We start from the raw sequence: 18,359 nt of genomic DNA on the forward strand, positions 1-18,359 counted from the left end.
GTTTTGGCTCTTTTTTTTTTTTTAAGTGAGAATAAAAGTGGTCCATGTTACATTCTACCTAGTACATGAGTGGTATTTTCAAATACCTGAGCTGTATTCCTCAAACTATCCAGATCATCAAAAACAAAAGTCAGCAAAACTGCCACAGTGCAGAGTAGCCCAAGTAGCCTGATCACTAAATGTAGTGTAGGATGATGGATAGGATCCTGGCATAGGAAAAATAAGTACATTAGGAAAAATAAGAAAATTGGAATAAAGAATGAGCTTAAATTAATAATAATGTATCGATGTTGGCTCATTAATTGTAAGAAATTTGCTAAACTAATGTAAGGTGTTTGCAGTATGGAAAATTGGGTTTAGAGTATATGGAAAATCTGTTGTCATATTTTTTTCTGTAAATGTAAAATTATTCTAAAGTTAAAGGTTTATTTTTAAAAAGTCACCTCTCTCTCACTTACCCCTTGCCCAGTTTTAAACAGCCTGGCATTAGTGGTTGCTATAGAAATGAACTGTAAAAAGACTATTCTTATTAACAGAGTGAACTCCTGCTTGGAGAAGCCAGGGTTTTGACTAATGACTCAGAATTTGGATTTTCTTGCCCATTAAAAGGGAACAGAGAGGCTAAAGCATCTATTATATATAAAACTTTAAACAGAGCAAGCATGAGTTTCAGAATATCCCCTTCCCTTGTATTTTTCAAATAATCTGTAACTCTACTGCTCACCTCAGCCACACACTGCAGAGCCCTCTTCATACAATTGCATGAAATCAAAATGCAACATCTTGTAAATTGAAAGAAAAAATCCTTCTTATCAGTAGGGCTTCCCTGGTGGCTGAGGGGTAAGAATCCATCTGCACAGGAGATGCAGGAGACTCGGGTTTGATCCCTGGGTCAGAGAGATCCCTTGGAGAAGAAAATGGCAACCCACTCCAGTATTCTTGCCTGGAAGATCCCATGGACAGAGGAGCTTGGCGAGCTATAGCCCATGGGATAGCAAAGAGTCTAAACATGACTTTGCAACTGAACAACAGCAGTCTTTTCCCTCACTGATTTAAGATGCTGCTGTCAGTAAATTTCCATATTAACATCACCATTTTAAATTCTGATGAAATAAAGAAAGTCACCCTAGTGTAGTTACTTCCTAATAAGCTAAATGTATGAATCCCAAGTTTTTTAATGTTGATTTTGCTTCATTTTAAACTTCTTTTTTCCCTTTCAGATTTGGTGAGGAAAAAAATACACATTTGCTGTTTGTTTTTATAATCCCTGAGAATTTTAAAGGTATGTCCCTGTTGGGTATATTATTTGTTTTTCCTCCAAGTAGAAATCATAAGGTCAATATTTAATACAAAGATTCTTAGGTTGTGTTTCAGGGCACGGAGCTGATATTGCTTTAACCGAACCACTAACAATGGAAAAAATGAGTGTTGTGTTGAAATACTGGAAAACATATTTCTCACGTACTGGTGAGTGGAAAACAAGTTTCCAAAGGTTTGAAAACTTGTAATTAAAATTCTATGAGAACCGTTTTTATACATTTGGTTTTCCACTGATACCTTTTAAATGTTGACAATTAACTGCAGTCTCTATAGTATAAGGACCTATAATCCTTGTTTATCATAGTCTGAAGAAAACAACACACAAGAGACAACACTATACATGGGCATCACAGATGGTCAACACCAAAATTAGATTGATTATATCCTTTGCAGCTGAAGATGGAGAAGCTTTATACAGTCAGCAAAAACAAGACTGGGAGCTGACTGTGGCTCAGATCATGAACTCTTATTGCAAAGTTCAGACTTAAATTGAAGAAAGTAGGGAAAACTACTAGAACATTTAGGTATGACCCAAATCAAATCCCTTAAGATTATACAGTGGAAGTGACAAATAGATTCAAGGGATCAGATCTGATAAACAGAGTGCCTGAAGAACTACGGATGGAGGTTGGTAACATTGTACAGGAGGCAGTGATCAAGATCATCCCTAAGAAAAAGAAATGCAAAAAGGCAAAATGGTTGTCTGAGGAAGGCCTCACAAATAGCTGAGAAAAGAAGAGAAGTGAAAGGCAAAGGAGAAAAGGAAAGATACACCCATCTGAATGCAGAGTTCCAAAGAATAGCAAGGAGAGATAAGAAAGCCTTCCTAAGTGATCAATGCGAAGAAGTAGAGGAAAACAATAGAATGGGAAAGACTAGAGATCTCTTCAAGAAAATTAGAGATACCAAGGGAACATTTCATGCAAAGATAGGCACAGTAAAGGACAGAAATGGTGTGGACTTAACAGAAGCAGAAGATATTAAGAAGAAACGGCAAGAATACACAGAAAGCTATACAAAAAAGACCTTCATGACCCAGATAACCACAATGGTGTGATCGCTCACCTAGAGCCAGACATCCTGGAATGCAAAGTCAAGTGGGCCTTAGGAAGCATCACTAAGAACAAAGCTAGTGGAGGTGATAAAATTCCAGCTGAGCTATATCAAATCCTAAAAGATGATGCTGTGAAAGTGCTGCACTCAATATGCCAGCAGATTTGGAAAACTCAGCGGTGGCCACAGGATAGGAAAAGGTCAGTTTTCATTCCAGTCCCAAAGAAGGGCACTGCCAAGGAATATTCAAACTACCACACAATTGACCTCATCTCACACATTAGCAACATAATGCTCAAAATTCCCCAAGCAAGGCTTCAATAGTATGTGAACCAAGAACTTCCAGGTGTTCAAGCTGGATTTAGAAAAGGCAGAGGAACCAGAGATCAAATTGCCAGCATCTGTTGGATCATAGAAAAAGCAAGACAATTCCAGAGAAACATCTACTTCTGCTTCATTGACTACGCCAAAACCTTTGACTGTGTGGATCACAACAAACTGGAAAATTCTGAAAGAGATAGGAATACCAGACCACCTGACCTGCCTCCTGAAAAACTTATAAGCAGGTCAAGAAGCAACAATTAGACCTGGACATGGAACAACAGACTGGTTCCAAATTGGGAAAGGCTGTATATTGTTACCCTGCTCATTTAACTTCTATGCAGAGTATATCATGCAGGATGCCAGGCTGGATGAAGCACAAGCTGGAATCAAGATTGCCGGGAGAAATATCAATAACCTCAGATATGCAGGTAACACCACCCTTATGGCAGAAAGCAAAGAAGAACTAAAGAGCCTCTTAATGAAAGTGAAAGAGGAGAGTGAAAAAGTTGGCTTAAAACTCAACATTCAGAAAACGAAGACCATGGCATCCGGTGCCATCACTTTATGGCAGACAGATGGGGAAGCAATGGAAACAGAGACTTTATTTTTGGGGGCTCCAAAATCACTGCAGATGGTGACTACAGCCATGAAATTAAGGCACTTGCTTCTTGGAAGAAAAGCTATGACCAACCCTAGATAACATATTGAAAAGCAGAAACATTACTTTGCCAACAAAGGTCCATCTGGTCAAAGCTATGGTTTTTCCAGTAGTCATGTATGGATGTGAGAGTTGGACCATAAAAAAGGCTCAGCGCCAAAGAACTGATGGTTTTAAATGGTGGTGTTGGAGAAGACTCGTAAGAGTCCCTTGGACTGCAAGGAGATCCAACTAGTCAATCCTAAAGGGAATCAGTCCTGAGTATTCATTGGAAGGACTGATGCTGAAGCTGAAGCTCCAGTACTTTGGCCACCTGATGTGAAGAACTGACTCACTAGAAAAGATGCTGAGAAAGATTGAAGGCAGGAGGAGAAGGGAACGACAGAGGATGAAAATGGTTGGATGGCATCACTGACTCAATGGACATGAGTTTGAGCAAGGTCTGGGAGTTGGTAATGGACAGGGAAGCCTGGCGTGCTGCAGTCCATGGGCTTGCTAAGAGTCAGATACCACTGAATTAAACTGAACAGAACTGCAGAAAACAAGTGTGAATAAAATAAAGGGAAACATGTTCTCTACCTGTGGAGAAAGTTTGTCTTCAAAGGTTTAAAGTGTGTTGCATAAGGACAAATGCAATGTTGTAGTTAAGCACAGGGTATTTTTTTTGTTTGTTGTTTGTTTTAGTAGCTGCTAAATCATTCCTTAGTCATTTAAATGGACTTATTCATGCTTTGTCATTGTATGATTAGGTAAAAACGAGTGCCATTAACCTTGAGTCTTGTGCTTTGGTAAACACTTGTATATTAATTATTTTACTTCTTTAAGTTGATAGAGTGGTTATCCTTTCTGTTTTAGATTTTTATTGTGTGTTACTTTCTTTTTTGTTTCTGTTTTTTTTTTTTTTAGATTTTTATATACAGATAATTGGTTTCAGTGCTTCATTGAGACCTTACATTTCTAAATTCTTCATCTATACTGTATTATGTGTATTTCCAGCATCTGAACACTTAAGATAATTAAATTAGTTTTAATATGGCTTGTAAAAGGGCAGACTCCAATTTCTGAAATTAAATTCCACTGGAATCATTGTTGATCAGTGACTATTTATGGTTTTTCAAAGCCTGGGTTACAAGCAGGAATCTATTTAAATTAAGGTATTTTTCTTCAAATGGACGTGGAAGACACTTTTGGGATTGCGATGGATAAGCTCATACTCCAGATGATGCAAGATTCAGTACACCTCTCATTTTTTTTTTAATGTTCTTCATTATGGAGGGAAGATGAGTGAGTCTGTTTTGTAACATTCTAATGGCTCCCAGCCACTGCAAGTGTCAGAGTTCTTCCTTGGAGAGAAATGGTAACCCTTCTGGACCAGGGTCCTTTGGTAATCTCTTCTCATTTTGGTTCTCATTGGAAGTAGAACAGCTGCTCATCTCCACTTGTCTAGCACATTCCTGTTGGTCATAACCACATCTCACCAGTCATCTCATCTCTGCTCTGAGGATAAGCAGCTGCAAGACAGCAAAAAAAGAATAACCCCCAAACCAAAAAACAACACAACCATCAGATGCTTTATTTTGACAATCCAGCTGCTTGCTGAAGACTCATATGCATTTTCTGCCTCTGACATTTACCTGTAAATAATAAATAAGCTCAGTTGAATGCATTTTAAGCACACCTATCACTAATTAGTAAAATCTGGTTAAAGGAGGCTGCTGTGGAGTAAGCGTTATGTAGTGTTGTAATTTTGCTTTCTCACCCGAGTTGTTCATGCTTAACAGGCTGAAATCTATAAATTACTTTTTTTAAAAGCACTGCTTTGTAAAATCTATTGAGTGAAACATGACAACTGTTTTTGATTAGAGCTTGCATGTGTGATTAACATCATCCCCGCCAGTGATTTTATAATTAAAATGGTTCCTTTTTTTAATTTGCAGTTAAGAATGAAATTTCTGTGAAGCCTGAACAACCTGAGTTGCCTCTGCAGAAGTCCTGCAGTGAACACCTGGGATATTTTTCTACTAATGTATTTGCTTGGTTAGTTTTTTTTTCTTTTCCTTCACTTTTTCCTAATAGCAATTTTTACTGTGTACGTTTCATTAAAAAACGTTTCTGGAGGGTTTATTGATTGTGGAGCAGCAGCTCCAGTGCTGGGGTTGATGCAAAACAAAGTATCTGTTTTGTGGAAGAAGGATACAGCTTGTTCTGTATTTCAGAATCCTGAGCTGGCACTGAGGGTGCATGTGAAAGAAATATCCATCTCAGTATAAGGAAGCAGTCCACCACCACAGGGGAGCAGGTTGAATTGTCAGATAGTAACTTACCCATGGGGCTTCCCTGATAGCTCAGTTGGTAGCTCAGTTGGTAAAGAATCTGCCTGCAATGCAGGAGATCCTGGGTTGGGAAGATCCACTGGAGAAGGGATAGACTACCCACTCCCATCACTGGACATGTTCAACTAGAGACTGGGTTAAATAAAAGCAGTGATGTTCAGACTTTTAAAACAATGGAATCCTGAGCTGTTATCCATCGGCTGCTATGCTTTTCCCCAATGTCTTTTCCTGAACTATCACCCTGTTTATTGAAAATGACTCTTTAAAGACAGTCTCTCTGTCTGTGTCCCTCTGGGATATTAGAACTGGCCTTCAAACCTGCAGAGGCTAGGCCATTGAACTGAGGGCCATTTAAAACCCTTTCAGTTCTAACACTGAATGCTTATAAAAATTCTATATGCGTGAATTTCTTTGTTTCGCTTGAAGCTGATTTCCAAGGCGATTTTTAAATAGAGCATTTGACTATAAAGAATGGACAAAAGTGCTGAGGATTATGGGTGATGGCAGTAAGAAGTCTGAGTCACTTCCAGAATTTGTAGAATGTGACCATCTACTATTTTGTACAAGGAGGAGACTTGGCAACCAGTAAGTGTGGTTAAACCAGGGATACACTTACTTCAGTAGTGCAGAGTTAACAGCAGCTTTCTTTATCTTACTTAAGATTTTAACCTCAAAAAAAAAAAAAGAGAGATTTTAACCTCAAAGAAATTTTCTGTGTTAAACTTTTTTCTGAGAGTTGAGGTTGGGAAGGGTTTTGGAAGGCTTGTGTTACTTAAAACTGCTTTTTGAGCCCTCCTCATCTTGTATCTTTGTTTTTCCTCACAAGCCTATAAAAGTAAATTTTCAAATGAAGTCATTTGAAAGTCATTTTTTCATCTTCAAATGAAGAAGATAATATTAATTTGTAAGTTTCTTAGGGAAATATATTTTTTAAATCAATTAAAATCAAATCTAGAAAAATGGTAGAGCCAGAAAATATCCATTAAATGATGCATTTTTACATGGAGGGAAACTGCAGCAGTTGCTGATCAAGCTGGAATAGTGTATCTTGGCCTTCTCCTCCTCTGTGCTGTTTTCCTGCAGTGCACCTTTAGATACAGTCATGTAATTTGGAATACTCATAATCAGTGAGGTTAGAATATTTTAGTACTGTTTGTATTTGTTATTAATCGGTATCTTTTAGAATTTTGGATTGAATTTATGATAATCTTAATAATAAATTCTTTTGAAATAAGATATTCTGTACCAGTTACATAAGGTAAAATGCTTTGATAATTAATGCTATCAAAGCATTTACCATTTGGTTAATGCTTTGGTGATTATTTTACAATTGCCTCATAATTTTCCTTTTAAATATATGGTACAATTTTTCTCTTGTTTCTAGCTCTGAATCTCTAAGAAACAACATTGGATTTGATTTAAAGGCTCCATTGTCAAATTTTGAGAAAAGGAAAAAGATTTCTCTTCTTCATTCAAGCAAGGAAAAGCTGAGAAGGTAAATTTTGATACAGCCTCCCCCCCTTTTTTTTTTTAGCATTATTCCTTTGTAGGAAGAAATTACTTTCGTGAATTTCATAGTTTTTTATAGCATTGTTAAAAGTTAGTGTGAAGACTTCTCTTATGGTCCAGTGATTAACAATCCGCTTGCCAGTGCAGGGTACGTGGGTTTGATCCCAGTCCGGGAAGATTCTGTGTGCTTCGGAGCTACTAAATCCACGCACCACAACTACTGAAGCCCGCATGCCTAGAGCCCATGCTCCATAACAAGAGAAGCCCGGGCACCAGAAACTAGAGTAGCCCCCACTTGCTGCAACTACAGAAAAGCCTGCAGGCAGCAACAAAGGTACAGCATGGCCAAAAAAAAAAGTCGTCACTGTGAAACTAGTTTATCTGGCAACGGAAGATATGCTACTCACTCATTCTACTCATTTAGCCATTCAGCAAGTAGGTGTGAGTATAATGTGCCAGAATATGATTGGAGAATTGAGATAAGAAATAAATTGTTGCCTTCAAGGAGGTCTTAGCCTAGTGCTCAGACAGACGTCTAACAAAAATATTTAGGAACAAAAATGCATAAAATACATGTGATATCTGTACAGTGGTCACTCAAGATATTGCTATGATAAACTAAAAACCTAAGTCTTGCATTATATATAATTATGAATTAAACTATTTATGTTATTAAGACATCAGTCCTCACTAAACTGAAATACAATTCAAATCTAGGTAATATGAGTAGTTTTTTGTGTTTTTTTTTTGGGAAAAAGTTGACAATCTAATTCAAAACTGTATGGAAAGGGCTCTGAATATAAAAGACCTTAGAATAAAGCAATCTTGAAAACATCTAACAAAATTGGAGTGTGTAAGGTACCTGGCTTTAAGACCTAGTATACAGCTACATTTATCAATTATTTTACTAAAGTGAAGATGGACTGATAGATAATATAACACAATAGCCCAGTATTAGACCCACATATTTTGGTCTTTTGATTTTCAGCAAATCACCAGAGCAAACAACTTGGGGAACAAAAGTCTTTTCTGTAAATGTTGCTGGAACAACTGGACATCCATATGAAACAAATGATGAAACTTGACCGCTTACTCATATCATGTGAAAACTAATTCAGCATGGAGTATAGACAGGGCTACTGTATAAAGCTAGAGCTGTAAAGCTTCTAGAATAGGACTGTTCAGTAGAACTTTCTGCAGTGTTAGAAATGGCCTGTATCTGCTGTCCAGGAAGGTAACTGCAAGTCATATTATTATTTGAAATGTGAATATTGCAACTTAGGAAATGAATTCAAATTTTTATTAATTTTTTATGAATTTATATTTAAATAGATTAATGTGGCTCATAGGTAATGAACTGAAAGCTACAGTTCTAGAAGAAAATAAAGGTTAATGTTTTCACTAGCTGAGGGTAGGCGATTGTTCCTTATGACACAGAAAGCAATAACCACAAAAGAAACAGAATTAGGACTCCTCAAAATTTACAACTTTTGGTTTCGTAAGACCCCACTCAGAAAATAAATATGCAGACTACAGACAGGGAGAAATGATTTGCAAAACAAATATATTGATAAAATACTGATACTAGAATATATGGAGAACTCCTAAAGTTCAATAATAAAAAGACCTGCATAGGTAAAGTATTTGAACAGACACTTCACAAAGGAAGATAAAGTGCCTAATAAGCAGTGGAAAAAAATGCTGAATGTAATTTGTCATCATGGAAATGCACATTATAAAGCATGAGATACTACCACATATACCTCAGAAAGTCCAATATTTTAAAACTAAAACTGACAATGTTAAATGTTGTCATAGATTTAGAACAACAGGGATTCTCATACACTGATGGTAGGAGTGTAAAATGGTAGAATTTGGGGGAAAATTCTGCCAGTTTCTTCTAAATTTGTAAAATAGCCCATTGATTCAATTTCTGTACATTTACTAAGAGAAATAAAAATGTGCATTCACAAAAAGATGTATAGAAGATCTAGTAGTTTTATTCCTAATGATCAAAAATTGGAAATAGTGGAAGTGCTGATTTAAAAGAGCCTGAATAAATAAATTGTGGCATATTTATACTTTGGAATGCTATTAATAAAAAGCAACAAATTACTGATATAACAGATGATCTTGGATAAATCTCAAAAACATTATGTAAGTAAGAGAAACCTTACATAAAAATACACATGTGAAGTTAAAAGAGAGGCAAAAATTAATGTGAGAGGGAAAAATATCAGAAATGTGGTTGCCTTTTACGGGGGATGAGACTGACTAAGAAGGGACAGAAGGAACTTTCTGGAGTCATGAGAATGTTAATGAGGTGGTTTGTGTCACACAGCTTTGTGCATTATCAAAACTCATAGAATGGCACCCTTAAGATGGGCGCATTTTATGTGACTTTTACCTGAAAATAAAATAATTTTAACTGTAGCTCATAATATGTTTAGGGGTTTAGTGTACTGAAGTCTGTAATTTACTTTGAAATACTTCAGTGTAATGAAATGGATTGATGTCTGGCCAGTGGGATGATTCATATATGACAAAGCATGGACAGTAACTGTTCACTGTGGACTCCAGGTTATAGGTATTTAAGTGTTCCCTGTACAAATTCTTAATTCTTTCAGCTTTTAAAGAATAAGAATTTTTAATTCTCTCAGTCTCCCTGTATGTTTGAACATTTTCCTAATGGAAGAAATGTTTAATATGATTTTTCACTATAAAAGTGATATGTGCCCCACAGATGCTTGGGAAATGTAGAAAATAAAAGGAAGAAATAATATGTTCTATAGTCCAACACTCTAGAAATAATGACTAATTGACACTATTGTCTCTTTTGGCCCTAATGGCTGTAATCATATTTTATATGCTTCTTCTATCTTCTACTTATATCCTATAGAAATGCCCTATTTTTTCCCAGTAGGCTTTATATCCTTTCCACGTCCAGATAATATTCTGCTGAACTAATATCCTCTAGCTTACTTAAGCATCCACTTATTTTGTGTCTTTAGATTGGTTTACCTATTTTACTGAAAAGGAAAGTGAAGTTGCTTATTCATGTCCAACTCTTTGCGACCCCATAGAGTGTAGCCCTACCAGGCTCCTCCGTCCACGGGATTTTCCAGGCAAGAATACTGGAGTGGGTTGCCATTTCCTTCTCGAGGAGATCTTCCTGACCCAGGGATTGAACCCGGGTCTCCTGCATTGTAGGCAGACGCTTTACCGTCTGAGCCACAGGGAAGTCATTTTACTGAAAGGCTACCATAATGGATATCATTCTACAGAAAGTTTATTCTGTGTTTGTGATCCTTATAAGTGAAAGTACCCTATGGAAGGGTGTATGACCTTTCAAAGCCCTTCATCCATGTGTCAAATTGTTGACACTTCCACCCCTTTTACAGAATCATCCCTGATACATTTCCACAGAACCCCCAAAGCTTAAAGTCCAATTAAAATACCACCCACTGGTCTGGAATATTTGAGTCATTCACTGGCTATATGTCAAAGTGGATTTTTTAATCCATTTATTTTTGTCATTCTGAGGTTCAGAAAGGTTTAGTAACTTGCCTATATCCCAGCTAGAAACTGGCAAAGCTACCCTTTGATCCCACTTATTGTCAGTATGGCAGTATTCAGCACAAAACATGCTTAAGAATGTTTATTAAATGAAAACATGGATAACTGAAGGTTCCAAAGGCTTCGGTCAATTTGGTGTTACATTTCCTATGTATTTCCCTTCAGAACTACGAAATACTTAGGTTGGTTTCTTTCTGGTATGAGCCTGGATGTCGTTCTCATTTGCATATCAATTTTTTTGTTTTGCTCATGTGCCCGCCTTGTGTAAAGGAAGCAGGCTTTTGATTTTCCTTTCAGAACATATGTAAAGCCTATGTATTTCAGGATGCTAGTTGTGTGTTGTTGGAAATGTGGTCCGGATCAGAGTGACGGGACTATCCCAGGGACTCTGTCTTCCAGTTGTCTCTCGTGTGGTCACAAAAGGATTTACCTGTGTGGTGTGTGAGTCTCTCCTCTGAGGGTTGCGTCGCCAGTGGGTTTCCATAGGCAGAGGGGGTGTTCTCTGGTGTCCTCAGTGTCCGGGCATCCTGCACACCCACAGGGATGAGTGAGCTGGGTTGCCATTAGCACAGACACTATACTTGGCAGCATGTGAGCTGGTGCCCCATGAAGCTGGGATTCCAGGGGCCATGGAGGGGCCTGCTGGCTTGTGGGGACATGGTCTTTCTCTGAATCGGACATCAGAAAGGGAGAGGCTGGTTCCTTTATAAACAGACCCAGGAGGAAGACTGTTTGTCCTTGTGACAGGAAGAAAGTAGACTTATTATTCCTTACTTGTCACACTTCTCTGCTTAGAGAACGAATCAGGTATTGCTGTGAGCAGCTGCGCACCCTGCTGCCGTATATGAGGGGGAGAAAGAATGATGCAGCTTCCGTCCTCGAGGCCACAGTTGATTACGTGAAGTTTGTCCGGGAGAAGATCCCTCCAGCCATCATGGCCCAGGTATGCAACTCTCAAGCCCTTGAATTTTATCCTCGTAGACAATGCTTTAATGCTGCAGTTTCCTTTCTTTCTGTTTTATAATTGGAAATGTATGTCTGTTTGTATATTTTGAAAAACATCTATAGCTATGTATTGATAAAGTAGGTCTCTGTCTGTCTGTTTCTTAGATTACAGAAGTACTTCAGAGCAATAGGAGATTTTGTAAGAAACAACAAATGCCCATCCAGCTATCCGTCCCAGGCACGATTATGGCACAAAGGTATGACAGTCTGAATCTTGTGAATCCAAAGTTGCCTTGTTATTTTTCTCTGATATTAATGCTAGAAATAACACAGGCACTGAACCCACCCATACTGAGAACTCGGGCATCTACTAAGAATCAGTGAACTTTTCCCTTTGTTGATGTGCATCATTGAATTATAGTGGATAAAATATATAATAGTCTCAGGCCTGGGATCCCTTCATGACTTGACTCACTCTTAACTTCTTTTGTTGTTTCTTTAAACCAGACTTCACAAGTAGTGCCTGTGGTGACTGACAATGCATTTGTGGCATGATAGATTCTAGCATTCCTCTGTGACCAGGGCAATCCAGCCTCATTTTTTTTCAGTTAGGAGTCTTTAAAGAAGTTTCTAGTGTAAAAGGTGGTGTGCCAAATGAATGCTTCCTAATTTAAATTGATTAGAATATGTAATCCAAGAAGAACTCTTAACAAGGAAAAGTAAACCTTTCCTTCATGTCTTTAATCCCCATCCTGAGTCCTAGTCTATGCTTTGCTCTAATATTTAATACAGAGTTTATCTCTGTGCCTTTTAGAACTCGAATGACAGAAGAGCAGTTCAACTCAACAGTGTTCATATCCTCCTCTTTGAGAAATGCCTAAGGAATGTTTTTTGTCTTCTAAGGGAAAACAGTGCGCTGAGCAGCACTCACTCACCTGCGTCAGGCATCAGAGTCCTGACTGATGAGCACTTGAATGTGTACTCTGCTCCTGCCTCCCAGGATGCTGTGGATGAAGCTGTGAGAGGTGAGCTCTGCCCGCTGCTCTGCGGCTGTAGTATATGGGGGCTTCGGGGCGTCTCCTGCTCAGCCGGGGCTCCTGTGCAGCCACTGCCATAACCAAGGGATGAGCTGTAGCTGGAAGATTGCACCCGGGGTCCTCTGGTGCTGTCTGCTGGAAGGACACAGCTGGCCACAGGCATTTGAATAGTGTTATCCCAGAGGGTGGGCTGAAAACTGACTGTCATCACCAGAAAGTTCATGTTGCTCACAGATGACAAGCACACTAGTGACTGTGTGTATTATGTGAGTAGAATCTAAAGCGAGGGAAGTATTCATGTTAATTCAGTGCTAAGAGTGTATAGGCAGACCGCAGATATATTGTGAGTTCTCTTCCAGGCCACTGAAATAAAATGAGCTTCGCAATAGAGTCACACATTGTTTGATTTCTCAGTGCATATAAACATTATGTTTGCACCATACCATAGTCTGTTAAGTACATGATAGCATATGTCTAAAAAAGTCATATGCAGGCCTTAATTTTAAAAAGTTTCATTGGTTTAAAATGCTAGCTGTCATCTGAGTTTTCAGCGAATACTAGTAGTGATAGCAAAGATATGACACTGTCATTGAGGTTGTGTACATATTGTGGGGACATAATGGAGACCCAGGAACAAATGGGGTTACTGGGATTGATGTCAAAAGTCAAAGGAGAAAGGGGCCCAAAATAGGACACAGCCCTCCTTGCTCATGTATCAGCCTCAGGGTGTTTGTTAGTCCTTTTAGACTTTTTTTTCCTGACATAGTAAGGAGGGAAGGAGAGAAGGAAAAAGTAGCCATGAGCCATGGATAAACTGCTTAGAGTAGCTCTGGCTGAATGTCACAAAGAGTGATTAAATCAGCCCAGATTAGATCAGAGAGGGGCCAGGCCACAGGCACATGCCTGTCAGTGTTACTTCTTACACAGACAGTACTTCTGCATTTTCACTCTTCATATCCTGCAGAATCTCTGAAACACTCTCCTCATGCTGTGCATTCAGGCCTTTCTGTGCCGCTGGATCTCTTGGTTTTGTATCACCTAAAGTAACTGGTCCAAGAAGAAACAAATCCACCAGGACCATAGGCTTATGTCAGGTTCAGGCTGGAGGAGACCTTGAAGGTCATTGAACCAAACCCCTCATTCTGATTTTATTTATATACATTCTTCTGTTTGAAAGCAGTATTAGTCCTTTACTAAAAACCCGCTAGTAGTAGTCATGTACAGATGTGAGAATGGGACCATAAAGAAGACTGAGAACCGAAGAATTGATGCCTTCAAATTGTGGTGCTAGAGAAGATTCTTGAGAGTCCTTTGGACTGCAAGGAGGTCAAACCAGTCAATCCTAAAGGAAATCAACCCAGAATATTCATTGTAAGGACTAATGCTGAAGCTCCAATATTTTGACCACCTGTACTGGGAAAGATTGACAGCAGAAGGAGAAGGAGGTGACAGAGGACGAGATGGTCAGATAGCATCACCAACTCAATGGACATGAGTTTGACCAAACTCCGGGAGACAGTGAAGGACAGGGGAACCTGATGTACTGCAGTCCATGGGGTTGCAAACAGTTGGACATGACTTAGCAACTGAATAACAAAACCCAGCTAACATAATAACTTCATTTTTTAATGTATTTCTTTCAAGTCTTTATATATATGTTTATGTGTGTATATATATATATATTATATATATATTTTTTGGTAGTAGTACTATAGTAGTAATCTTCTGTAGTATTGGTCTTCCCAGTGGTCATGTATGATTGTGAGAGCTGGACCGTAAAGAAGGCAACATGCCAAAGAATCAATGCCTTTGAACTGTGGTACTGGAGAAGACTCATGAAAGTCCCCTGGACAGCAAGGAGATCAAACCAGTCAGTCTTAAGGGAAATCAACCCTGAATACTCATTGGAAGGACTGATGCTGAAGCTGAAGCGCCAGTATTTTGGTCATCTGGTGCAAACATCTGTCTTATTGGCAAAGTTCCTGATGCTGGGAAAGATCAAGGGCAGAAGGAGAAGAGGGCGTCAGAGGCTGAGATGCCTGGATGGCATCATTGATGCAATGGACATGAACTTGGGCAAACTCTGGGAGATGCTGAGGGACAGGGAAGCCTGGCCTGCTGCAGTCCGTGGGGTCACAAAGAGTTGTACACGATGGGGCAACTGAACAACAACAACATAGTAGTAATCATATCGGACCTCCAATTTTGTCTCTGACTTTTTTACTTAACGTTGTGTCCTGTACGCTTGGATTTTGTATTATGCAGCCTTTATCACCAGTTTAATGGTTTTAGTAGTTTATCCAATGATTTAGAGAATAGTTTTCTTGCTACATTTAGTGTTTCCAGGTTTGTGGGGAAAGTGATTTTATACATAGCATTTCAGAAAATGCATCCCTGTATATGGATTTTTCTCTATTGTGGACTTTGCCTTGGGCTGGATATGAGCACATGTGTAGCTGGCCATGCATGTTGCAAAATGGTTTTTGAAAGACAAATGGAACAGTTGGAATCAGTTAAGTCTTTCAAATTGCACTTTCACCACTTAGGCCAGTAAATTGAAGGTTAGAGAAGTTAAGTGGCCACCTATGATCCCCTGCTTTCTGTGATAAATCTGACCTGTAAACCAGAAGTGCTGATCTTAGTCAGCGTTTAGACTTCATTAAGTAGCTTTTACTTGTCCTTTTCCATAAATTTATGTACACTTTTGCTGAAATGATTTTTTTCACAAATATTCCAGGTCCATTTGTATTTAAAGTCTATATAAAATTATATTCCTTTATTTTCATTTCTGTTAGTGTCCAGAAGAAAATAAATATTCACAGCATACGGACTACATTGTTAACATTCACTATATATTAAACATTTTTTTCTGCCTTCTAGTTACTGTACAGAAGAGAGCGATACAACAGTATAACCCACTCACTGATGGAAAAATCAGTGACCAAACTATTTGTGGCTGAATGGAGTTTTTCTTTCCAACATTCTTCCTTGCTTCATAGAAATGGTCACTTTTTATGATGAAAGACACACACAGGCATACACAGGCAGAGAGAGCTGATGTGTCTCTAAAATCTCTGTCTTAGAATGACAAGTGAACACTAATTTATAGTGTTTGTATTACACTAAATGTCACTACCAAAAAGTTTACTTTGTGTTTTCATCAGCATTTGAGTGTAGCAGTATCTTAAGTTTGTACCGTGGGGAAATGAAATAGAGGGTGATTTATTTCAGATATAGTAGTTCAGAGTTACCAATTTGCATATACTGATGGATACTCTCTTTCATTAAAGGTCAGTCCAGCTCTGCATCAGAGAACGCTATCGGTGCTGTGTATAAAACCCGAATCCCCAGCACAGCTCTGTCTCTTAATTCCTTCCATGCTGTCAGATACTATTCTAAAGTGGTCCCTTCCTATGACGCAGCTGCCGTAACAAATCAGAACACTTCAGTGCGTTTCCCAACAGCTGTAGCCAAAGTCTCCAAGTTTCTTCCTCAGCACTGCAATTCTGTGTTGGGCCAGGCGTGCACAGCACACTCCAACTGTCTGGTAAGTCTCTTGGGATCTGTGGGTCAGACCGGGCTCTTTCATTCCAGCCCGCAGGGGCCCCTGACCTGCGTTTTGTTGCTGATGCTCTGGGTTAGAAATCTCTCGGACTGGGACCATGGGAGGCAGCCCAGGCACTGGTGCTGCACAATGGCTCTCTAGGTACCCACAGTCAGTCTGGATGTGGCCCTTGCTGCTCTCACCGGAAGTGACCTAATGGAACCTAATCTCCTTTAGCACCCCTCCTCACTGCTCCCCACCCCACCAGCCTCATCCTCTACTGGTCCCATGGCGGGGTTCTGCTTTATCTCTAGGCCCCAGTCACTTACACTTTATGAAAACCTGTTCTTGAAATGCCAACCAGGCTGGTTTCACATCCCAGGTGTCTGCATACCACAGATATTTATTGAGCACCTACTGTGTTCCAGCATTCTGCTAACCACCGAGAATGGAGTGTCTAGACCACGATCCCTGGGTTGCTGAAGCTGAGTCTCATAGGGTGCAAACATGGAAGCAGACAGTGGTGATGTGCATTGGAGCATGTAGAGGGAGACCCCAGTGTACGCAGGGTGACGCAGATGTGGGCAAGGTTAAGGACAGCATGTCCCTGGAGGGAGTACTGACTACGCTGAGATCTGAAGAGTGAGAATTAGCCCAGGAGAGCAGTTAGGAATTGTGAGTGAGGAAGGGAAAAGCATTCCAGGCAGATGGTTCAGCATATATAAACAGTGGTATCTTCATTTTGGGCAAGAATTGTCCAATTCCAGAGAAAGACCCAAACCAGACTTGCCTGCTTAAAATAGACTCTCATAACCTTAATATAACTATCAGTACTTTTGCATATTAATAATAATGTTTTGAGCACTCAGTAAGTAATGTGTCAAATACCGTACATGTTAATGTGGGTTATCTGATGAACCTGTGACAGTCATTTGAGGTAGGGACATTATTTCCATATGACATCTATAGAGTGGGAATAATAGTGACTTTCCCAAAAAATAATTATAAGAAAACTATTCTAAAGAGCATTAGACATTTTAAAGCATGAAGTATCTACAGATATAATACTGTTGCTAATAATCATTAGTATACCAGTCCAAAAACTAGAGTAAATTTTTTAAAAAAAGGGTTGCAACATTATTTTTTTAAATTGTGACCTACACTTAACTGTATGAAGTTTTTGTTGGAGAATTGTTTAGTAACTATGAATAATACGTATTTTAAAACCTGCAGGCATATTCACCTAAAGAGTTCATGGTTTTACAAATTATTTCCTAATGCTTGAGGACGTAGAACACACATTTGTGTCATTATGAGTAAGAACAGGCCAGTATTCAATTAATGTGTTTTTTGTTTTTTCACCTTTGCAGCAACAGTTTTGGGCGTATTAATAGCACATGTTTGAAATTCACTCTAGACCACCTATTGGGTGCCGTTTGACAATACAGGAAGAATGGAACAAAGAATGATCTTGAAAGCTACACCCAGAGACCTAATATCAAAAGGGTTTGCATTGTATGGCTTCTGATAAATGTGGTTAAAGCTTCTGCAGGTAGAAAGACAGGCAGCAAGAGTGCTAGCTAGCCATAGGCTTTTATTAATACTTAGCTTCATACACACTTGGATCTCCCCCAACCAAGGTGCTCTAAGAACAAATGGCCTAGGTGACCTGGACACTTTTCGTTCTCAAAACACATTCCACAATTTATGCAAAAAGTACATTATAAAGAAGATCCACAATTTATGCAAAAAGTACGTTATAAAGAAGATCCACATAGTGCATTGATGTTGCTAAGTATAGATAATGCAACTTGATTCTTATTTTTAGTATCACTGTGAGTTACTGTCACTTATTTCTAGGTGGTATCTTTTCCAAATTTGGCATTTTAGAGCACTTCCTTCATTATTCACACTAAGATACCTTAACTTGAGAGATGTGTTTACCTCCTGACTTGACTACTAATGAATAAACTGACGTGCTTATCTTTGCATTTCACCTTCCCTTGAGTGAAATGAGAACTAACATCTTTCTGGATCTTTAGTTTCAGATTACAGATTAG

At 38.8% G+C, this 18,359-nt stretch overlaps 1 protein-coding gene across 1 annotated transcript in view; it reads left to right on the forward strand.

Moving 5' to 3' along the window:
• Window positions 1–17,690, forward strand: part of SOHLH2 (spermatogenesis and oogenesis specific basic helix-loop-helix 2) — a 38,796-nt gene extending 21,106 nt beyond the window's left edge. Inside the window, exons 3-11 of the mRNA XM_068984352.1 lie at window positions 1,221–1,282; window positions 1,363–1,467; window positions 5,293–5,392; window positions 7,073–7,183; window positions 11,569–11,716; window positions 11,884–11,975; window positions 12,622–12,743; window positions 16,046–16,302; window positions 17,670–17,690. Of these exons, the coding sequence (XP_068840453.1) occupies window positions 1,221–1,282; window positions 1,363–1,467; window positions 5,293–5,392; window positions 7,073–7,183; window positions 11,569–11,716; window positions 11,884–11,975; window positions 12,622–12,743; window positions 16,046–16,302; window positions 17,670–17,690 (1,018 nt within the window). The remainder of the gene's footprint in view (window positions 1–1,220; window positions 1,283–1,362; window positions 1,468–5,292; window positions 5,393–7,072; window positions 7,184–11,568; window positions 11,717–11,883; window positions 11,976–12,621; window positions 12,744–16,045; window positions 16,303–17,669) is intronic.
• Window positions 17,691–18,359: the final 669 nt, after the last annotated feature.

The sequence above is a fragment of the Capricornis sumatraensis genome, chromosome 12, assembly GCF_032405125.1.
Source record: "Capricornis sumatraensis isolate serow.1 chromosome 12, serow.2, whole genome shotgun sequence".
Lineage (NCBI taxonomy): Eukaryota > Metazoa > Chordata > Mammalia > Artiodactyla > Bovidae > Capricornis > Capricornis sumatraensis.